General features: G+C 42.5%; 1 protein-coding gene across 1 annotated transcript in view; it reads left to right on the top strand.

Annotated features, from left to right (window-relative positions):
* MAP7 (microtubule associated protein 7) overlaps nucleotides 1–23,582 on the top strand; it is a gene marked incomplete at both ends in the record, with an annotated part of 181,780 nt that overhangs the window by 103,484 nt on the left and 54,714 nt on the right. The window contains 2 exons of the mRNA XM_080700132.1: nucleotides 6,190–6,288; nucleotides 13,278–13,355. Of these exons, the coding sequence (XP_080556258.1) occupies nucleotides 6,190–6,288; nucleotides 13,278–13,355 (177 nt within the window). The remainder of the gene's footprint in view (nucleotides 1–6,189; nucleotides 6,289–13,277; nucleotides 13,356–23,582) is intronic.

Genomic DNA, 23,582 nt, shown 5'->3' with positions numbered 1-23,582 from the left:
ATGCAAATGTAAGGATAGCAATCTCAGGCCTGTTGTGTTAACTTTTATCTGCACAAATAAATTGAAACTATTAAATATACAAAATTGCTAATATTTAACTACTTTTTTTACTACTAAAAAGGTAATTTATATGGTTCAATCCTAGATTATATGCTCTAAGTTACTTTCCCAAAGCTGTGTCCATAAAGCTGTATGTCCACAAAGTCCAATTGAATAATTAGCAGAGAAGAGATAATACTGAACTGGGCATTGAGTTCTAAATTTTTGCTACTTCCCAGCTCAGATACCATGTTTTATTAAAAATAGTAACTAAAGCTGGGCACGATGGCGCACGCTTGTAATCCCAGCATTTGGGAGGTTGAGACCAGAGGATCGCGGTTCCCAGACAGCCTCAGCTACTTAGTGAGGCCCTCTGTAACTTAGTGAGACCCGGTTTCAAAATAAAGAATAAAAAACAGGGCAGGGGGTGTATGTAGCTCAGAGGTCGAATGCTCCTGGGTTTCATCCCCAGACCCATAACACACACACACAAAAATAGTAACTAATATACATCATTCCCATGGATGTCAAGTTCACTTATCAGTAAGATTTAAGCTCAGGTTGGTCCCAAGTTGTAGTCATTTAGTGTCTGAGAGTGAGCATTTTGGTCAAAGGGACAGATCATTTGTTAGACCATTTATTTTGACCAGTCAAGAAAAGACTCTTAATAGATAATATGTTGAAAGATAGAAACAAAGCAGTCAGAAGCCTAGGGCCTTTATGGGAGGATATTGGGAGAAACGCAGTCAGTGGTAGAGGATGTGGAGTGTAAAGGCACATTTGCAACATTTACTGGAACTGCAGCTTTTACTAGCTGAAGCTCCAGGCGTTTGCTGCCTCTGTATTTGGTTTCAGAATGCATCAGAGAGAGACAGAGTCCCAGACCACAAGGGTGCTTGTCGGTATCCTTCCTCTTGTCTCTACTCCAGCATCCCCACATCTGACACTAATGGAATAAAGCTTTCAAGAGAGCAGGAAGATCAATAAAGATCTCATAAGGCTAGCAAAGACTTACTGAACATCATCATTTATGGCTCAGATTTTTAAAAATAATAAAAGACTCAAATAATACTGGAAAGCTGGGCGTGGTGACACAACCTCGTAAGCCTAGTACTTGGGAGTCTGAAACAGGAGGAGCGCAGGTTTGAAGACAGCCTCAGCAAGTAGTGAGACTCTCATCAACCTAGAGAGACCCTGTTTTCAAATAAGAATTAAAATTGATCTGATGTTGTAGCTCGAAAGTAGAATGCCTCTGGACTTAATTCTCAGCATGATGATGATGATGATAATGGAAAATTGCCCAAGTCATTTAAAGTTGTATTTTTAAATGTTAAAATTTAAAATTGTAAATACAGTCTTATCTTAAAATTTGGCAATCTGAAAATGAACAAATTCCTGCTTTCATTGTGTTCTTAAGTAGCAAAATTTCCTGTACTTTGTTAAAAAAAAAATTCTCAAGATTTTGATTTCCCATTATGATTGAGAATTGTCGTTTGGGAGTTGAGTTGGGTTAGGTTGGGCTTGGTTTTGGTCTTGGGGGTTGAACCCAGGGGTATTCTACCTCTGAACTACACACTCGGCCCTATTTTATTTTCTATTAGGAAAATAAAGGTCTTACTAAGTTGATGAGAGCCTCACTAATCCTTCTGTCTCAGACTTCTAAGTACTGGGATTACCAGCATGCACCACTATACCTGATTGTTTTTTTTTTTTTTCAAAGCTCAGTTTTTACTTTAATAAAGTTTATTAAGTGTTAGGAAACTATTATCTATCTCCAAACTCCACAAAGCCTGATTAATACTCTTCCCAAGCCAGGGTGTAGCCTAAATATCATATCAGTACCTTCAGCCAACATCAGAACCTTCTGGGAAACATGGTTGTAGCTGAACTGCAGACCTCTAAAGCCAGCTCTTGAACTACACCTTCCTGCTGCATGGGTCACTTGCTTGCTTCCCAGGACCAAGACCCCAAGTTAACATAAGCTCAGAGGAAGTAGAAACATAATTAGCTACCTGTCTAGGAATACGGAAAGAGACAAAAATACTTCCTGTGGTTTATTGAGCCTTGCTGTGGACCAGGCTGTGAGATACATTTCTATACGTTTTCTTTCTCTCGTTTGGGATCAAACCCAGAGCTGTTCTACCTTTGAACTACTCTCCCAATCCATTTTAATTTTTATTTTGAAACAGGGTTTTGCTAAATTTTCACTAAATTGCTGAGGCTGGCCTTGAACCCATGATACTCCTGTCGCAGCTTCCCAGGTACTCAGATTATAGGCATACATCACTGCACCTTCTCATTTCTCATTTAACATTAACAACTCGAAACCATTTTTCCTCTTTACAGATGGGAATATTGAGATTTAGTTGAATGGTGTGCTGAGGATTCACAGCTCATAGTAACTGAAGTAAGAACCAGGGTTTAGATTTGAACCCCATCTGTCTGTGTCTTGTCCTCTCACCATGAGAGAGCATAGACCAAAGAAGTAGCTGAAGAAACATGACCTCAGTGGAGAAGAGAAAATCTGATAAAGACTAAACAGAAACTGTACTGTGTAATCTTGGACTAAAAAGCCTGATGATCTTTAAAAACGTTTTTTATTTTATCAAATTTAACCTAATAATTTTACATGAACATAGAAAATTTTCAGATGGATTTTAAATTTATGTCATGATAGTGGGACTCTGAGGGTCTTCTGGGATAAAAATGAATTCCTGGCCTCAGGTGGTAATAAAGTAGGCAACTAGACCTCTGCTGTACATTCAGAGTGGATCCAGTAAAAGAGAGAGATAAATTCAAGTAACCGGTTCAATTAAAATTTGTTTTTGACATTTGAATTTCAGCACAATAAAGCAAATTATAACCAAACAAAGGAAAGCTTTGGGGGCTTATTCAAAAAAGTGATTCCTACCGAACATGTGTCGAGGTCTTTCTTATGTCCTTCGGGGTCTGATTGTTGCATCATACTCAGGTAGTGTTGACGTTTGTTATCAGGACCTGGGATATAGAGTCAATCACCAGAGAAAGATTAAATGATGTCCATCCAGTACATCCAGACAAGAAAGATATGAAAACATTTGAAATACATCCTAAACCACTGGTGCCAATTACCTGCCTGTTGCCCAAAGATAATAAGTAGAATATTCCTAAAGACCTTAGCTAATTAAAGCTTTACTTGCTATGTGTTGGAAATGGCAAAAAGTGAGAAAATTCTAATAAAACCCCTCCAAGCACCTGTGGTACTCTACTTCCTTCTTTTTATCTCTCTTGGGGATTCACTTCTTTATGAGCAGATTTTGAGAGATTAAATTGCAAAATAAGGGGACCGTTTGCTCTGTCACAGTGGAGAAGAAAGTCTCCAGCTGTCCTTGATTCTTGATATTTCGGAGGCTGCCTCCAAAGTTGTGAGTCTGTAGGTCAAGATTACTCAGTCTGGGCTTCATCTTTGGACGGGGTGAACGCTGCCCAGGTGACTCTGGCCAGTGTGATGAGAGCAGGTATGGCGGCGTTGTGGAAGGGTCAGCCTTCCGCCTCCTAGACCAGAGTCAGGCCCTGCCCTGGTCCACTCGGATTCACCCTGACTTGTCCCCTCCCTCAACACAAGTATGTGCGACGCACAGTGACCCTTCCCCAGCAGTCACTTGCCAGGTAAAAGTTCTTCAAGTGACAAAGTCCTGATGGAAACCTCTGATGGAGGCGCTTTGCTGTTTAATGTTTGATTTGCTATCTGCCCATTCTCCGGTGCATCTTTACAGATTTTTCCCTGCAAATAAGGCATAAAAATAGCACAAGTAGATAAAACTTAAGCCAACAGTCAGAGTTTGTGTTGGAAACTGTCATTTCACACTAAGAAATTGTTTCAAACTGGCAAATTAAAGCATTTGTGTAAGATGCTATTTCATCTATGATTTTTCCTATTAGCAAATACTATACGTAATTGAAAGCTATATAAACTCGGGATTTGCCTTGGTAAGGGGCAAAGGTTGAGTTTCGTACATTCCACATGTAGATTTAGGGGTGCGTGTGTGTGCATGTGTATATCCGTGTGCATCTGTGTGTATGGATATGTGTGTTTTACTGGGGATAGAACCTAGGGATGTTCTACCACGGAGCTTCATCCCCTTTTTATTTATTTATTTATTTATTTATTTATTTATTTATTTATTTATTTATTTATTTTGAAACAGGATCTTGCTAAGTTACCAAGTGCTGGCCTTGAAACTGCAATGCTCCTGTCTCAGCCTCCCAAGTACTAGGGTTACAGGCATGTTCCACCTTGTCTGGCTTAATGTTTAAAGTACATATTGGAGCCTGGTGCAGTAGCATGTACCTATAATCCTGACTATTTGGGAGGCTGAAGCAGAGGGATCACAGGACAGGGTTCAAGCAGAGGGTTCAAGGACAACCTGGCAACTTAGTGACACTCTCAAAATAAAAGGGCTGGGGATATAGCTGGTTAGTCGAGTGCCCCTGGGTTCAACTCAGTACCCCCACACACAAAAAATATATATGTATGTATGTATGTATGTATGTATGTATGTATCTTGGGAACCATTCTTAAAATTAATCTCCCCGAACCACAATCATTATCAGACCCTTTCAAGTTCAAAACATTGAGAAGTGGATCACTGTTTTCTAAATAATATTCAGGTTTGTCAGCTAAATGGAGGATATTGGAAATATGTAATGTGTTCTTAGGTAAGAACTACAAATAAAGCAGGAGAGATGGGGGTGGGTGCTATTTCTAAATAGACTAGGAGGACTCTAATGTCAATTGAGCAGAGAGGCAAAGGAAGTGAAGAAGAAATCATTGAGAATATCTGGAAATAAAACACCTTGTAGGTGCACACTAAGTCTCTGAGATGGACATTAGGTGGTACTTCTGGCAGAGTAATTAAGAGGGAATATGAGCTGGACATGATAGTGCACACCTGTAATCCCAGTATTTGAGAGGCTAAGACAAGAGGATCACAAGTTCAAAGCCAGCCTCAGCAACTTAGCAAAGTTCTCAGCAACTTAGTGAGACCTTGTTTTCAAATAAAAAATAAAATGGGGCTGGGGATATTGGTCAAGAGTAGACTGCCCCTGGGTTCACTCCCCAGCAACGCAGGGAGGGAGAGAGAAGAGGTAGTTAGTGATAAAAGCCAACCCATACAGTCTTTCTGGGCAATGGCAAAGACCTGTTGATTTTAGTCCGGGAGGATGGTAGATGTTTGAGAGTTTTCACCGGGGTCATTCTGAGGTGAGAAGAGACTGACGGGGGACATAGGAGGATCAGGTAGACCCATTAAGAGGACATTACCAATGACTGATAAGAGATGATCAGAACGGTGTTGCTCAGATGGTTTCTAAGGCAGAGCTGAAAGAAATTGCCGGTGTATTGAATACGGGGAGTGAAAAGAAGCCAAAGATCAGTCTGGGCTTGGCTGACCAGCGAAGACTGGGGGACCTTAGTTGAGGTGCAGCGTGCTAGGGGAGCAGCTTATGGAGGACTTTGACACAATGTCTGGACAGTAGCAAACAGGCTTTAAACATCCTTCGGAAATATATTAAGTCAGGTAATCCTTAAGTAAAGACCATTCTTTCTGGCCCTCCCATGACCTGATGTCTCTGCCTTTTGCTCCTGTCTTAAATTCCATTTCCCTTGTTTCTTTAGTAATCTTGGTTGAGCCCAGGATGTCGCTCAATGGGATGGCATTTGCCTGGGGTGCACAATGCCCTGGTTCCATCCCTAGTACCATCCATAAATAAGTAAATAAATAAACATTTTATTGTTGAACGTTGCTTTTTCAAGGTCCCAGGTATTCCATCTTTGGTTCCTTTCAGTGACATGCTTAGTTACATTCCTAGAATTTTTAAGATCTTAACAGGTGAACTTTGTAAGAACTAAGATCAAAGATTTTCATTTCCAGTGGTCCTTCCACGCCGTTTGTATGTTAAGAGTAAGAGCTCTTCATGGATGTGCGACGCTCATAGGATTGGTCACTTGAGCTGAGCTCAAGTGTGTGAGTGTAGGGGGTGACCACATCATTTCCTGAATCCGGCCACCTACCTGATATAAAAGTTAGCAGTAAATGTTGACTGAGTAAATGTTTCTGAATAAACCTTAAGAAACTAAATATGTCTTTTCTCTTTTGTCTCACTCTGTAGCGCCTGACAACAATAAAGTACAAGATAAGAAAACGGCCCCCAACCGCCCCACCTCTACAATTTCAGGACAGAATAGCAACCACTCAGGAAATAAACCAGGTATGAGGCATTGCTTTGACTTTGAGGAAAATGAAGGTTGTTCAAAAGCCTCTGAGGCATGCTGATGGATTATAAACTACATAAAACAACAGGAGAGCTTGGTTCTAGTCCTGCCAGTGAACACACACATACTGATCTGTGTGAGTTTAAGTCTGAGAATCCCCGAAGGCTTGATTTTTTCTTTAAGTGAAGATTCAAGCCGAGAATGGCACATGCTGTAATATCAGTACTTGGCAGGCTGAGACAGGAGGATGGCAGGTTTGAGGACAGCCTCAGCAAGTAGTGAGACTCTGACCAATCTAGTGAGACATTGTTTTAAACTAAAACTAAAATAGGGCTGGAGGTGTAGCTCTGTAGAATACCCCTGGGTTTAATCCCCAGTACCACAAAAGTAAATTAATTAAATAAATGAATAAAAGAGAGATTCGGGCTCACAGCCTGCTTACAACTCAGAATTATTTTGACAGTCATTGAAATGATGTGGGTGGATGCATTTGCTTACTACCAAACAACACATAAGAGGTAATAATTTTACTATTCTATTTGAAATGGTAGATACAACACCATTTTTTTATCTGCATGCTAAGGATTATTGCATACCTCTTTTTGTGATTTTTTTTAACACCCACTTAAAGAAATCTTCACACAAAGGGAAGCTTGCATGGACATCTGTTTCTGTTTTCTGTTTCCTGCCACGGTTGCACACCTACACAGTAATTTCTTGTAATAACCTGTGATTCATGATCTGTTCTACTTGATGATAACAAAGAAGCAACAGTGTATAAACATAATGCACACAGTTGGATAGACAGTGCCATCTCCTCCACGGATCCACCAACCACCATGCGGTTTTGGGGAGGGGTGAGGAGGAGACAGTGCGATGATCAGAGACAGTCAGAGAAAGGCAGAACAAACCGAAGACCCCACGAGCCTATTAGAAGCCACTTCCTGCTGTATCCAAAGCCAGAGCCACTTAAGAACAGGGACTCTGAGACTAAAAACAGAAATAACTGGGTCTGGTGCCATAGAAAACATTCCCTGTTACACTTTCTTGAGTGATCTTCTTTTCAATGTGGAAACTGTCTTCAACAGAGTAGATAAATCTGGCTTGTCGCTCGTAAGAAAGACAATAACCAGCATTGTCTTAAGCGTTGCTTGAGCAGCTATTATTGGAAAATGATGAGTAGTCTCAGCAGTTTTAATTAGCAGGCTGAGATTTCCCCATCCAGTCAGCTTGGCTTTTCCTTCATTCATGTATCCATGAATCTGTCCACCCACCTCCCAGCCACCACCTAGTATTTACTAGCAGATTCTAATATGGCTGGGAATGTGAGCGGTACTGCGTGAACAAGCAACATGGCCCCATCCGCATGGAACTTATTCCAGTGCCTTTTATCCCTCATACCCAAGTGAGCATCCCATCCCTGTGGAATTAGGAGTTCTTTGGCACAAATATATATATATATATATATATATATATATATATATATCTGTTGTTACTAGAGGTACAAATAGAACCCAGGGGCATTCTACCTCTGAGCTACACCCCCAGCCCCATTTTATTTTTTATTCTGAAGCAGGGTCTTGCTAAGTTGCTGAGAGACCTTCCTCAATTCCTGAGGCTGGCTTGGAATCCTTGATCCTCCTGTTCCAGCCTCCCAAGTACTGGGATTACAGGCATGTACCACCATGCTTGGCAAAAACCTCTTTACCTTGAAAATTTAACATAACTATTTATACTATATATCTCTGGTTCTCCCAGCCCACCAGTCCTTCTAATTTCACCCATTCTTTACAGTACAGTTACTACCTTTATATCCTGATAACTCATTCATCTCATGTTAGCTCCTTGAAGTTACGAGGGGTATATATTTTTGTTTTGTGGTATGTGAATGGCAGTGGGAATTGAACCCAGGGACATTCTACCTCTGAACTCCACCTCCAAGCCTATTTTAATTTTAATTTTAATTTTAATTATTTATTTATTTATTCATTCATTCATTTATTTATTTTGGTGGTACTGGGGTTCCCGGAAGCCCTTCTACCTCTGGCTACACTCCCACGGGCTACACTCCCAGACCTATTTTTATGCTTTTTAATGTGGAAACAGGGTCTCTTAAGCCAGCAGGGCTGTCTCCAAACCTGCGCAATCCTCCTGTCTCCGCCTCCCAAGCACGGGGATTACAAGCGTGCGCCACCACGCCCGACTTAGTTTTTATTTTTGAAACGGATCTTGCTAAGTTACTGAGACTGGCCTCAAAACTGTGGTCCCTCTGTCTCCGCCTCCCAAGTCCTGGGATTACCAGTGTGAGCCACCATGTCTGGTGACAAGGGGTACATTGTTGAAAGACACAACGCCTTCCCTCCAGGTGACAGTATGGGGGGGGTGAGCTGCTGCCTGAGGAGACCATGCTCACACACACCGCCTGCGCGATGACAGGTGCGCAGGAGGCCCGGACGGCTCCTCCAGCCCGGGCGGCCATCCTTCACACAGCCATTTCAGCCTCACTGCTCAAGGCTGGCAGTCAGGAAACATTTCCACCGAGTGTGTCTGCGGAGTGTCCATAAGCCTGCTTTCCTGTGTATACTGATACAGACACAGAAGGCTCTTAAGCCCCCGTGATTCTCTCCAAAGGAGGATGAGTCTGTCTAAAAGAGGATGAGGCTTGAGGAAAACTTTTTGGTTTTATGGGATCCAAGTCATGGGAAATGGTTTTGTTTTGTTTTTTAAATGGACTTAAGAAAGCAGAGACTCAAATCCACTGAAATTGCCTGAATTTTAGTTCTTATCCTTTTGCCACCCTCCACCATAGGTCTTTAAAATGCTACTAAAACTTCATTCTACCTTATTGGGTTTTGACTTTTTTAATATATATATATTAATATTATATTTAATATATATATATACATATATATGTATATATATATAGTGTGTGTGTGTGTGTGTGTGTGTGTGTGTGTGTGTGTGCCTTAAAGCCAGAGGCATTCTACCTCCAAGCTACATTCCCAGCCCATTTTATTTTTTATTTTGAAACAGGATCTCACTAAGTTATGGAAGGCCTCACTAAGTTAATGAGACTGGCCTTGAACCTGTGCTCCTCCTGTCTCTGCCTCCCAAGTCCTGGGATTACAGGTGTACACCAGCACGCCCGGCTTTCCTTATTGTTTAGGAGTAGTTTCTTCGCAGAGGGACACATGCCTGGAGACTTACAGTCCTCTGATGGCTATGTCAGCCAGTCTTAGGACTCTGCAGCTGCTGTGGCCCGCAAAAAGACACAAGCCCAAGGCAGAGATCCGGTATTAGGCCCTGGTGCTTAAAACAGTGCCGCTATTTCTGTCCTATCAATTTCTCAATGTTTTCCTCATTTGAACGTAGATAGAGTAATAGAATATTTCTTTTTGGCGAGTGGGTAGGTACTGGGATTTAACCCAGGGGTATTCTACCTTCAAGGTATATCTCCAGGCTTTTAATTTTTTATTTTGAAGCAAAGTCTGAAACTTGCTGAAGCTGACCTCAAATCAGGATCCTCCTGTCTCAGCCTCCCAAGTACTGGAATTACAGGCATGCAGCACCACTCCCAGGTTCAGAATAAGTCTCGATGGAATGAACAGATGTGAAGTTAACTCAGGATGATTTGGAGTGATGACACAAATGAAAATGTGTAAGTCAGGCATAATGGTGCACTCCTGTAATCCCAGTACTTGGAAGGCTGAGATAGGAGGATTGCAGGTTCAAAGCTAGCCTCAGCAACTTAGTGAGGCTGTTAGCAACTTAGCAAGAACCTGTTTCAAAATTTAAAAAATGACAAATAGGGCTGGGGCATAGCTCAGAGGTAAAATGCCTCTGGGTTCAATACACACACACACACACACACACACACACACACACACACTGTTATTATTATTATTATTATTAATTTTTTTTTTTTTTGCGGTACTGGGGATGGAACCCAGGGGCATTCAACCTCCAAGCTACACCCTCAGCCCTATTTTTTTAAATTATTCTTTATTTTGAAACAGGATCTCACTGAGTTGCATAGGGCCTCACTAAGTAGCTGAGGCTGTCCTTGAACTGTAATCCTCCAGTCTCAGCCTCTGGAATGCTGGGATTACAAGCGTGCACCACCATGCCCGGCTACGTTATTTAATTTTAAAACTAAAATTTTGCCAGGTATGGTGGTGCACACCTGTATTCTCAATATTTGGGTAAATGGGGCAGGAAAACCCCAGGTTCGAGGACAGCCTCAGCAACTTAGCGACACTGTTTCAAAATGAAAATAAAATAGGGCTAGGCGCATAGCCTGGAGGTAGAATACTTCAGGATTCAATTCCTAGTACCACACACAAAAAATTAACAAACCCAGTGTGGTGGTGCATGCTCGTACCTGGGAAGCTGAGGCAGGAGGATCACAAGTTTGAGGCCAGCCTGGACAACTTAATGAGACCCTGTCTCAATTAAAACTTCCTAAAAAAAAATGTTGGGGGTGTAGCTCAGTGGTAGAGTGTTTGCCTGTCATGCACGAGGCTCTGTGTTCAATCCCGTGTACCACAAATGGAAAATGAAAAGAACCTCTATTTTTTTTGTGTGTGTGTGGGTCTGGAGATGGAATCCAGAGGCATTTGACCTCCAAGCTACACCCCCCGCCCTGTTTTTTATTCTTTATTTTGAAACAGGGTCTCACTAAGTTGCAGAGGGCCTCACTAAGTAGCTGAGGCTGTCCGCAAACCATGATCGTCTGGTCTCAGCCTCCCGCATGCTGGGATTACAAGCGTGCGCCACCAGGCCCGGCTAAGAACCTCTTTTGATTGACCCTTAAAAATTTTCCTGAGGTGAGAAGGCCCACATGCCCACTGTTCTGATTTACAACTAACACTTTGAAGACCGGACCATCCTATTTTCCTATAGAAATAATATTTGACACTTCATAAATGATTAGGAAATCTGAAAAATAATTATCATAGTATACATGAGCTAGTGAGAGAGCCATTTTACCAGTTTTTAACAGTCATACCTAAAGCTGGGTGTGGTGACACATGCTGATAGTCCCAGATGCCCTGGAGGCTGAGGCGGGAGGATTGCTTGAACCCAGGAGTTGCAGATCAGCCCCGGCAGCATCATGAGATCCCTTCTCAATAAAAACAAAAGGCATACCCAAAAGCGAAAGCAACGCGGAACGTGTCGTCTTCACCTCCTCATCTCGGCATTTGCACCAGCTGTTTTATGCAGGCTCCTAATAAGCTTTCATATGGGTTTTATTTCCGTTACATGTACAGATTCTATGAAGTTGGCGAGGATTTGGGGGTGTAAGGCTTTTAATAATGAAGCACTACGCTGTCATCTCCAATGCATTGGGCAGGTTACTGTTGAGATCTTAAAAAGGCAATGTTACTTAAGTAGAAAGAAAACCCTGATATTAAGTGTAAAGATTGTTATGATTGTTATTCTTATTTTCTTTCTGGGAGGACAGAAACACACACACACACACACACACACACACACACACACACACACACACTCACTCGCTCTTGTAACGGCTCGCTCTGTGACCAGTGAGCCCTGTGACCTGGCCCTGGTGTCTCTAGCCCCTTCACCTTTTGGTCTCATTCTGCTTGAGTTGCTTAAACCTCACTGTTGTCTCTTGAGTGCGTGAGGCACTCTTGACCTCAAGGCCTTTACACATGCTTCCTACAGAATGTCTATACAGCTGACTCCCTCTTACGCCTCAGGTATTTGCACGTAAAAGATACCATAACATCAGCCAGTGCAGTGGCACACACCTGTAATCCCAGCACTTGGGAAGCTGGGACAGGAGGATCTCACCCTCAGCTACTTAGCAAGACTCATCTCAAAAATAAAATAATAAAAAGCTGTGACACTCTGAGATGAATGCCCCTGGGCTCAATCCCTAGTACCAAAAAGGATATCATAACATCAAGGCCTTCCTTGGGCCTCATCTAAAAAATATAAACTTCCTCTTGACATATCTAATCCCCTTTATTGCTTTGTTACCTCCTTAGCATTTAACTCACCCTAACCTTCCATGCATTTCCCCTCTTTTGCATTCTATACATTTTATTTATTTGTCCTATTTATTAAGTTTTTCCCAAATAGAATGGTAAACAGCAGGTGGGCCGAGGTTTCTGCCTCATGTGTTGGCCGCTGTCTTTTCATTACACAGAATGATGCCTGGCACATAGGAGATATTCCATGTGTGTGAATGAATGAGTCAATTTGCTGGGAGTTATCCGCTAAGTCTTATGCTAATGGTCTTTATGGGTTCTGCTTTTATCCTCATTTTACAAGTAATAAAAATTCACGTCACGGCATGAGACTGAGAGGTGGGCAAGTAACTTGGCCATCTTTACATAGCGAATGACGGACCCGAAGCTGTACTCTTATTGGCCTGACGTCCACCTCCATCTGGTACACATCTACTCAGCATAAACTCACTTACAAACAGACTGTTTAAAGAAGAAAAACAATAGAAGTTCAATAGCTTAGGAACACAAAACGTATATACTGTTTGATGAAAATGGCAAAAGGGTTACAAGTAAGTTATAGTATTACCTAATATCTTTATTTTGTTAAGGTTCTGGGAGTGAACCCAGGGCCTTGTGTATGCTAAACAGATGTTCTACTTTAAAGCTACACCCTCTGCTATTACATAATGTTTTTTTTTCCCCAGTACTAGGGATGGAACCTAGGGGCATTCTACCTCTGAGCTGCACCCCCAGCCCTATTTTTTTATTTTTTATTTTGAAACAGGGTCTCACTCGGTTGCTGAGAGCCTCACTAAGTACTGAGGCTGCCCACGAAGCTGTGATCCTCCTGTCTCAGCCTCCCAAGTACTGGAATTCCAAGCATGCACCACAATGCCCGGCTGTATAGTAATATTTCATTCATCAAACTTACTAGTCCAAAGGATGTTAATCGGTATATCTTTTTTTAATCTGCTCTTTCACTCATATTTTTTTTATCTCATTTTCAGATCCTCCGCCTGTGCTACGAGTTGATGACCGGCAGCGGCTGGCCCGAGAGCGACGTGAGGAACGGGACAAACAGCTAGGTACCCAGGCCCCGCGCTCGCGGGCCCTGTTTGATCATTCAGGGACGCTCGTTGGCATGTCTATTTTTCTTTTCTAGGATGAGAGACACTTAACATTGAGCAAATAGACATCACTGTTGTGACCATGCTCTCGCACACCATTATGAACTCTGCAGATGGGTTGTGCGTCCCATCCCCCTTATTATTTCTATTCAAGAACCCAAATTTGTAGAATTTAGTAGAAGCTGGGTTGGATATCTGTTCCGGTTGTTTTTTGTTTTTATTTTTTGAGGTACTGGGGATTGAACCCAGGGGCAATCCTACCTCCATGCTACACCCCCAACCCTATTTTTTATTCTTTATTTTGAAATGGGGTCTCAATAAGTTGAGGAGGGCCTCACTAAGTAGCGGAGGCAGGCCTTAAACCCGCGATCCTCCTGTCTCAGACTCCCAAGTACTGGGATTACAAGCGTGCGCCACCATGCCCAGCATGCAGATGGACTGTGAGGCAGAGTAGCGCCAACCCCAGCCTCCTGGGGTTAGGATCATTTTGAGTGGAATATATCATAGTCACAGTTTCATGCAGCGCTGCAAAGAATGTACATACTAGTGCGTTATGGCACAGCTGACATTTTAAGGCTGATAATATACCAGAACAGTAAACATGGTGCTTCTCTGTGTGTGAAAAGTTATAAGACTCTGCACTGCTAGGCCCCTTAGTGGCTGCCATGTTAACATAATGCTGTTGTTGAATCTTTATTTTTTTTTAACTTTTTTATTTTTTGGTGGTACTGGGGTTCTTGGAAGCCCTTCTACCTCCGGGCTACTATTTTATACCTCCAGACCTATTTTATACCTTTTCATTTTTGGAAACAGGGTCTCTTAAGCCAGCGTGGCGGGCTTCGAACCAGCGCGATCCTCCTGTCTCCGCCTCCCAAGCGCGGGGATTACAAGTGTGAGCCACCACGCCCGGCTGTTGTTGAATCTTTAGACAGGTGATCCAGCAAAAGCACTAGACCTCATGCTCAGGTGTTTGATTTTTCTCTTGTTACCAGAGGCCCTTGTGAGAGGGCAGCAGCTCTAGTATTTGCCTATATTCACCTGGCAAGCTGCTTCACAGGACTAGGGTACCAGGAAGCGGCGACCAGGACACTCAGAGACAAAACAGTCACTGCCTTCCAGAACCTCAGGCAAGCAGGTCGGCGCCCATGCCCCTGTTACTTAGATGTACTTTACATCATAAAGCTGGCACCAACGCTCCCTTTATGCAAAGTTGCTGAAATGGGATATTCAGTTTATATACCATGAGAAGATAAAATGCTTGGTCAGCGGGTTTCAGTGTGTCCGATGCGTGGACATTTTAAAACGAAGACTGACTGAGCTTGTCAAAATCTTTCCAGCGAATGGCCCATAACTCTCCTAAAGTCTGCAGTCTCTGAGAGGTAGCGAATCCCCTGGGAAACCAGCCCCTGTATCCCATCCTTCTCATTGTTCCTATTCATTAACCCAAATTAGTAGAATTCGGTAGAAGCTGGGTTGGATATCTGTTCAGGCTGTTTACATCCTCCCACAGAGGCCCGTCTCCCTTGCCACGCTGGCAGATAAGGACATTTCTTCTGCTGCCAAGGTTTTTTTCAGACACAAATTTCAATACTGCGTTTTGAAAAACTCCCCTTTTTCTGGATCTTAGCATCTCCTCCCAGGCCTGATGTTTCTGGTCCCCACCAGCTCCTCCTCCTGTGAACTGGGCCCATTGTTCCCTAGTAAGTAAGATTGATTGAGTAAGCTGACCAGATCTGAGAGAGAGAGGGACAAAAACCAGAGCTATAGAAGCCAGAAGAGACTCCAGATGAGCAAGCAAGACACTGATGACCACCCGGGTAGCAGTTATTTGCACTGTTTTCAGATCCATCCAAGGGTCAGCTCTCCTGTCTTTTTTTCCTCACCCCCATCCCAGTTGGCTTGGCGTCACCCTGCTGGATGTCTCTTAGAGGTACAGCAAGGATTTGTGGGTTAGTAGATTGGCATCGGCTTGAATAGAAGGTATCCCATAGTGCCAGAGGACCACTTTTTTTCTGATTTAAACTCCACTGTGGATTCGCTTCTACAAATTTAACTCATACTTTTCCATTTGGGTTTCTTTATTTCCAGTGTTGGGCATTAGTAGTTTTTGGTTTAAAAGCCAGGATATCCTGGCCAACCAGAAAATGGTTTTACTTCTTGGGCTCCAAAGGTATGACTTTCAGCTCCGAAGGCCGCGGTTACAACTCAGTGGTAGAGCGCTGGCTGAGCGGTCACGGGACCCTTGCTTCAATCCCCAGCACCACAGAGAAAAACCAGCTGGGTTCTGAGTCTGCAGATTCTTCCTTAAAAGGGAGACTTTGTATGTTGCGTGGCAAGATTTTTTTTAATGTAGTGACACGTTTTAAATCTCATGGTAACACCACAAATGGCTCATTAATTTATGTATTACAGAACTTGATTTCCCAGATACTATAATAAAAAGATGAATAAAGGTTGTTGAGATGCAGCCTCCTAGGGCTAGGTACGGTTTAGGGGGAGGCAGAGAAGCAGGCGGCATCTGCAGTGCAGCGAAATGGTGTCCTGCATGGGTGTGCACAGGGGCACTGACAGCTGCAGCCCAGCCTGGCTGGAGGCTGGTACCCCCTGAGCTCCCAAGTCAAGCACGACCAGGGTCAGTGTGAGGGACAGATGAGGCAGGGACAGGCGGGAAAAGGCACTCGCTGAGGACTCAGTGTAATTCAGATTATTTTCTGGGTCAAAGTAACTTTGCTTCCTTCTTTCTTTCTTCTTTCTTCTTTTTTCTTTTTTCTTTTTTCTTTTCTGTGTGTGTGTGTGTGTGTGTGTGTGTGTGTGTGTGTGTGTGTGTGTGTGTCTGGGTCAAAGTAACTTTGCTTCCTTCTTTTGTGTGTGTGTGTGTGTGTGTGTGTGTGGTTTTTTTGTTTGTTTTTTGTGGTAGTACCGAAGACTGAACATAGGGCATTCTACCTCTGAGCTACACCCCGAGCATATCTATCTTAGTTTTACTTTGAAACAGGGCCTCCCACTGCTTGCTGTTGCTGTCCTTGAACCTGTCATCCTCCTGTCTCAGCCACTATACCTAGACTCAAAATAACTTTATATAATCCTGTTCTCACAACTTTTCTCTTCTGGTGAGCCAGAATATAATATACATAGTTCTTTTCTTTATTCTTATCCCTGTCATGCTATATTAATCGTTCTTAATTCCAATCTTCTGTGTGTGTGTGTGTGTGTGTGTGTGTGTGTGTGTGTGTGGTGCTAGGGATGGAACCCAGAGGCTCTCTACCTTCCTGCTACATTCCCAGACCTATTTTATATTTTACTTGGAAACAGGGTCTCACTAAGTTGCTGAGAGCCTCACTAAGTAGCTGAGGCCAGCTTTGAACCTGTGTGATCCTCCTATCTCAGCCTCCCAAGTACTGGGATTATAAGTGTGTGCCACCATGCCCAACCTCAGTCTTTTTTATTTTTTATTTATTTTATTTATTTATTGGTGGTACTGGGGATAGAACCCAGGGGCCTTCTACCTCTGGGTTATACTCCCAGACCTATTTTTTATATTTTGTTTGGAAACAGGGTCTCTTAAGCCAGCTCAGGCTGGCTTTGAACCTGCGCAATCCTCTTGTCTCAGCCCCCCAAACACAGGGACTACAGGCATGCGCCACCACACCCAGATTCTCTTTTGTTTTTAAATTATAATTTAAACATATTAGTTCTGATTTTTATTTTTTTTCTTTTCATTAATATTCTTTTTTCTTTTTGTTTGTATTTATTCACCTTTGAGTTACTAGGAATAGGACCCAGGGGTGCTCTACCACCGAACTATATTGCCCTTGTTATTTTTTATTTTTAAACAGGGTCTCTGGCCAGGCTGCCCTCAAACTTGCAATCCTCCTATTTCATCCTCCCAAGAACTGGGATCCATTTTCTCTTTAAATTTTAGAGCAGCACATTTTGCCTCCTTTTTTCAATTTATGTCATTAAAGCCAGAACCAAGTCTTGTGAGGTCCCCATTAATCTTTGTAAACATAATAAACACATATGCATAATATGTACACATTTATTTGTGAATGTGTCATGAGAAGCTTAGCACCCAGTTTACTCTATGCCTTGGAGTTCACGAAGTTGATTTCTTAAAAAAAATCTGTAGTAAACAAATATCCCGGGGCACACCTGTTCACTGCTCATAAACTCCACGACAGAGCAGTGACCATGCTGGAGTAGTAAAGTATTAAAAATAAAAAAGGCTCTTACTGAATTTTAAAATATCTTTGGAGTGTGCTTACTTTGAAAACCTTGTGGTGCATCCTTGTAATCCCCGCGCTTGGGAGACTGAAACAGGAGGATCACACAGGTTCGAAGCCAGCTTCAGCTACTTAGTGAAACCCTGTTTCCAAATAAAATATAAAATAGGTCTGGGAGTATAGCCTGGAGGTTGAAAGCCTCTGGGTTCCATCCCTAGTACCACCTAAAAAAAAAAAAAAAGAAAAAGGAAATCAAAAACAGCTGATAATGTCATCTATTCCTGAGCTTTCAAACTAAAGCTTTTCAAGTAGGAAAGAGGGAGGCGGGAAGGAAGGTTGGTTCTACAAATTCTGGGAAATAGAGGTTTAAAGGAATGCCTAGTGACACCAAAATTTTACTGTTGGATCTTTATTAAAATGAGCATTAAAATTACAAAAGGTTTCTGTTTGTTGTTTATGTCTCGTTTTGAGTGCACATATTTTAAAACACAGGATAGGGAGAGGGAAGGCCTGGTTGCTTTATTTTTGTGGCACCGCGTGTTTGTGCTGTTTTGTAGGCAGGAAAGATCTATGAGTACTTTTCAGAGGGTTCGAGCTGAGCTGTGGTCTGTTTTTACGGTAGGATTATGTCACGTGGCTTGCTCTTTCTACATGATGTTTCAGTTTTTCACATAAAGCCGGCGTAATTCTTCATGACTGAGACTTTCCTGTCTGTTGGTTCTCTGAAAGCTTTATTTTTCTGCCTTAAAAGCTTTATAAGTGGCCTTCTCATTACTCCATTCCGTATGATTCTATTCAGACCATTCTTTCAGACTCCCCTCCACTGACCTCTGCATCTCTTTCACTAACATTTAGTTTTGTTTCTTTCTAGAGGGGGCAGAAATCTCCTTTGCCCTGATGGGTTCATCTCTTTTTTTTTGATGATGAGGATTCCTCATTCCCAGCTACTCTGAAGACAGGAGGTGGCTCCCTATTGTCTGAAACCCAACTTCTACATCTAAACTGTTCATTCTCTCTCACTCCAAAACTGGCTTGCCTTGGCAATTTCTGTGTCCCAACCAATTGCACCAGTACTATTCTGGCCCCAAGAAATTATTTCTTCCAGCCATTTTTGAGACTTCTGCGGCCGTTAGAGGTATTGGGTTCTTTCTGACTGCCCAGTTTAGCTATTGGGTCTTTGTAGAATGAAACATTCTCTCTTCCCCTGCTGGCCCGATACTGCCCGCTAACTGCTCTCTACGCTGGGGCAATATTATTGGGCTTCTTGTAGCTACTGTTAGTAAGTCTAAACTCAGCCAAATCCCGTAACTGGGGCTTAGAAGTTGGCACACTCTACCCCCAGATCCATTTAGTCACAAGTCTGACTGTCACCAAAATAACTTTTAGATGTCTGCTTGTATATTTGCCGCCTCTGTCATTGCCCATGTACTGGCCTTGATGGATTTCTATCTTCATCACCGAAACTACCCTGTGGCATTTCCTGCCTACAACTTGATGTTATGCTTAGTGCCAGCGCTTCTCTTTACAGCCTTCCTAGAAAGTCTTCATAATCTTTCCCTTTCTACCATTTTCTCACTCAATGCTGTATCTTTGTGTGTGTGTGTGTGTGTGTGTGTGTGTGTGTGTGTGTGTGTGTGTGTGTGGTGTGAGGGTGGAACCCAGGGGCTTTTCTCCGGGCTACCCAGACCTATTTTATACTTTTTTTTTTTTTTTTGGTGGTACTGGGGTTCCTGGAAGCCCTTCTACCTTCAGGGTACATTCCCAGACCTATTTTATACTTTTTTTATTTGGAAACAGGGTCTCCTAAGCCAGCACGGCTGGCTTCGAACCTGTGCGATCCTCCTGTCTCTGCCTCCCAAGTGCGGGGATTACAAGTGTGTGCCACCACACCCAGCCTCTATTTTATACTTTATTTGGAAACAGGGTCTCACTAAGTTATTGAGAGCATGCACAAAGTGCTACATTATAACCTAGTGAGTTTTTTTTTTAATTTAGATTTTACATAGCTCCCTGACTGCATATGTGTTAAGCTTATGAAGAGTATGACTATAGCCCAGGTGTGGTATACATACCAGTAATCCCAGCAACTTGGAAGGCTGAGGGGGGAAGATCCCAAGTTCCAGACCAGCCTGGGCAATTTAGCAAAACCTTGCCTCGAAAAAAAAAAAAATGTAGCTCAAGTGGTAGAGCACACCTGGGTTCAGTCCCCCACACACACCCGCACATACACACAGATGTGCACATGTGTGCAAGGTGTGACCATGGTCTCTTAATTTTCTGTATCCCAGGACATGGTGACATGTTAAGTATAAAACAAATGTAATAACTATTTGCTGATTTCCCTTACTCTACAGTCTTTGATGAAATAATAATAATAATGATAGAAAGCGTGTGTTGAGTACTAACTCTGGGCCAGGCAGCACTGAAGAACTTGTATTCTCACAGATAGCAAGTTAGGACAGAGTGTGCTTTTTGTTGTGTGGCCCTGGCATAATTTGTAAATTATTTAATATTAAATTAAAATTATTTTTAAAATACCAGCCTGATGGGTTTAGCTTATGGAAATAACCGAGAGAATCTAGAAAGGTGGAACAGTCATAGACCCTTTATTCTCTCTGCCATGTTAGCTATTTGACCAAGCTATTGGTGTGCACAGGGTCATCAGGATCCACATGAAAACTCCTCAGCTCGTCATAATGCCATTGAGTAGAGAGATCACTGTTCCTTAGGTGTGAGTGGTGGCTTTTCCTAAGGTTCAGGAGCTGGAAATGTGTCCTCTTCCCACCTAGAAGCAACATACTAAGGTGCCGTGGGTTCTAGTGCAACACAGAACAAGAGGGCAAGATATAAATGTGTGAGTGGGTTATGACAAGTTTCCCCCCCCCCGACACTGGGGATCAAGCCTAGCACATGCTAGGTCAGCATTCTCACCACTGAGCTATACTCCCAGCCCTTTTTTATATTTTATTTTCAGACAGGGTCTTTCTAAGTTGCCCAGGCTGACCTGAAACTGTCAATCCTCCTGCCTCAGCCTCCTGAGTAGCTGGGATTCTGGGTGTGCAATACCATGCCGGGCTTGGACTGTAACAACTTTTTTGGAAAAATTTTATGGCATTGATCTCTGGTTAGACTTCAAGTCCATTAGGCATAATAGATCCAGTTACTAATTTCTCTTCAGAAACGGTTATATCTGAGAACATAGTATTTATGCAACGCTATAAAGTTTTTACTCTAGTTCGCTTAAAGTAAAACTACCTCCTCCTTTTTAAAGGTACTTTGTGTTTTTGTTACCAGAGATTGAACCCAGGGGCATTCTACTTCTGAACTATACCCCCAGCCCTTTTTTTAGAATATTTTTATTCTGAAACAGAGTCTCGCTAAGTTGCTGAGGCTGGCCTCAAACCTTCCTTGACCTCCCAAGGACTGGGATTACGGGTGTGTGTCGCCATACCCGGCAGTGTAGGGATTCTATCAAACTCAGATGAATCCAGGGAGATTTGCGTAGTAATTACAACATTAACAGATTGTCCTGTCATGACGGCCATAAGGTAGTGTTCAACTTTTATTCGTAATCATTTTCTTAGATAAGCAAGTAGAGAGAGGTACTTTTGCTATATTTTTTACTCTTCTAATACTTCTATAAAAGTAATACTTCAGTATTACAAGAATATTTAAGAAATGTTTTTCAGACAAATAGTCTTCTGCAATGGGGAAACCCAGGGTCTCCGTTTTGAAGATAATATAGATTAAGGACTTTGGCACACTTTTTCTGAGACCAAAATGTGTCTCTCCCTTTCTCTCCCTCCCTCCCCCCTCTCCCCTCCCTCCCTTCCTTTCTCTCTCTCCCCCCCCCCCCTCTCTCTCTCTCTCTCTCTCTCTCTCCTTTTTTATTTTTTTGTTTGTTTCTGTGCTGGGGACCAAGCCCAGGGCCTCATGCATGCTTGGCTACACCACCTTGTCCTCTGAGATCAAAATCTTTATATGATTAGACTTATATTCACAACCTGGGCTTTCTGGGATTTTCTGAATTCTATAGAATCATGAAAAACTACCACAGAATATATGATTGGCTGGTAAAGCTCTAGAGGGAAAACTTGAGTCTACAAATCTCTAATTCACTTATATTCACTTTTGTAGCCACATTCAAAGATAGATAAGAGACCTATAATAACGTAGTATTGGGGGTGGGGGACTGGGGCTTGAACTCAGGGGCTTTCTACCTCCCGGCTACATTCCCAAGCCTATTTTATTTTTATTTTGAAACGGGGTCTTGCTGGGTTGATGAGGGTCTACTCCTTGCCTAAGTTCTTCAGGAAACTATAGTCTTCCTGTCTCAGCCTCCCAAATACTGGGATTACAGGCATGCACCCCCACACCTGTCTTAGTATTTCTGAAAGACTAAGATAATATAAAAAGAAGTTAACATATATATAATGCATTTATACATATATATGTATATATACACACATTCACAAACATATGTGTACATATACACACTTCTATTGGTGCGTTATAGTCGTGCATCATAATGTAGTTCAGCGTCATAGACACACATGCGCAGAGCGATTTGTGAGCCCCCCTCGTCCCTGGCTCCCTCCCCGCCCCTCTCATTCCACACTCATGATTCTGAGATTGGGCACCGGTATTCTCCTATATGTACATAAATTCGGTGGAAGTGTTTCCTTTATTAATTCTCCTCCCTCAACTACTGCCCTCTCCTGAACCACCTCCCTGTCTCCACCGGGGTTTCTCATCCATTATCTATCTCTCTCTTGTAAGCCGGGTGTGGTGGCACACACTTGTAATCCCAGTACTTGGGAGGCTGAGACAGGAGGATTGCCAGTTTGCAGTCATGGGTTTGTGGCCAGCCTCAGCTACTTAGTGAGGCCCTCCACAACTTAGTAAGACCCTGTTTCAAAATGAAGAATAAAATAGGGCTGGGGTGTAGCTCGGGTACAGTGCCACTGGGTCCTATCTCCAGTACCAAAAAAAAAAAAAAAAAGTCTCTTCTTTCTGATCACATATGAGAGAAAACATATGACCCTTCACTTTCTGTGACTGGCTGACCTCACTCAGCATATTGTTCTCAGGGCCATCCGTTTTCTTGGGGATGACCTGTTTTGATTTTAACCCTTGACCAAAGTCAGCCAAATGACAGTTGGGAGTTTTTCTCTGGGTTCTTTCACCAGACCTCTTGTGGGCTTCCAGCCATAGCTTTGTACTTTGTTTGCTTACTTGTTTTGTTTTATTCTCCCTAATCCCAACTCAGGAACAATGGCATTAAAAAGTATGATCGAGAGATAAGTGATTGTTTCCACCTGGTTCCCTACATTAATGCAACAATGCTGATCGGCAAGTTGGTGTAAAATGGCAAAAAATGATAATGCTATGTAATCCAGATGAGACTTGTACCTGAAACTGATTTTATACCTCCTATTAATTGATAAGGGCAGTCATTTATTTTGACAAGGAATTTTTTTCTTTAGAGACTGCCCACAAAGAAGCATGAGCATTAAGAATTGAAATGTCAAATGGATAAACTTTGGCAGGTCCATGGTCAGTCTTGGCATCCCAGTCTGCTACAGTTGGCACTTAATAAATATGTGTCCCAAAGCTGATTAGGCCGGCAGGCAGGTCATAGACAGCTCAGAGATCCAAATACTTCCCAGTGGGAGGAATATGGACATTGGCACATACCAGAGCAGCTGCATCATGAGTCAGGCCCAGGTTTGGGAAGAATAACTTGTTGTCTGATGAGTTAGGTAAGTAGAAAATGAAGCCTTAGCATGTATGACTAAGCAGCCATTATTTTCTTCCTCCCCAACTTACTTTACCTTTAAAGGTGAAAATAAAAAGATTGTCAGTCGTGAAAAGTAAGGGGTCATGTAAGCAGATGGTGGTAAAGTGAGAGGGACCTGGGGGAGAGGAGAACCTTCACATCTGGGCGGCTTCTCCCAGTGCA

Source organism: Muscardinus avellanarius (assembly GCF_963383645.1).
Source record: "Muscardinus avellanarius genome assembly, chromosome: 8".
Taxonomy (NCBI): domain Eukaryota; kingdom Metazoa; phylum Chordata; class Mammalia; order Rodentia; family Gliridae; genus Muscardinus; species Muscardinus avellanarius.
The sequence above is the reverse complement of the archived record's forward strand: the minus strand, read 5'-3'. Positions and strand labels throughout refer to the sequence as shown.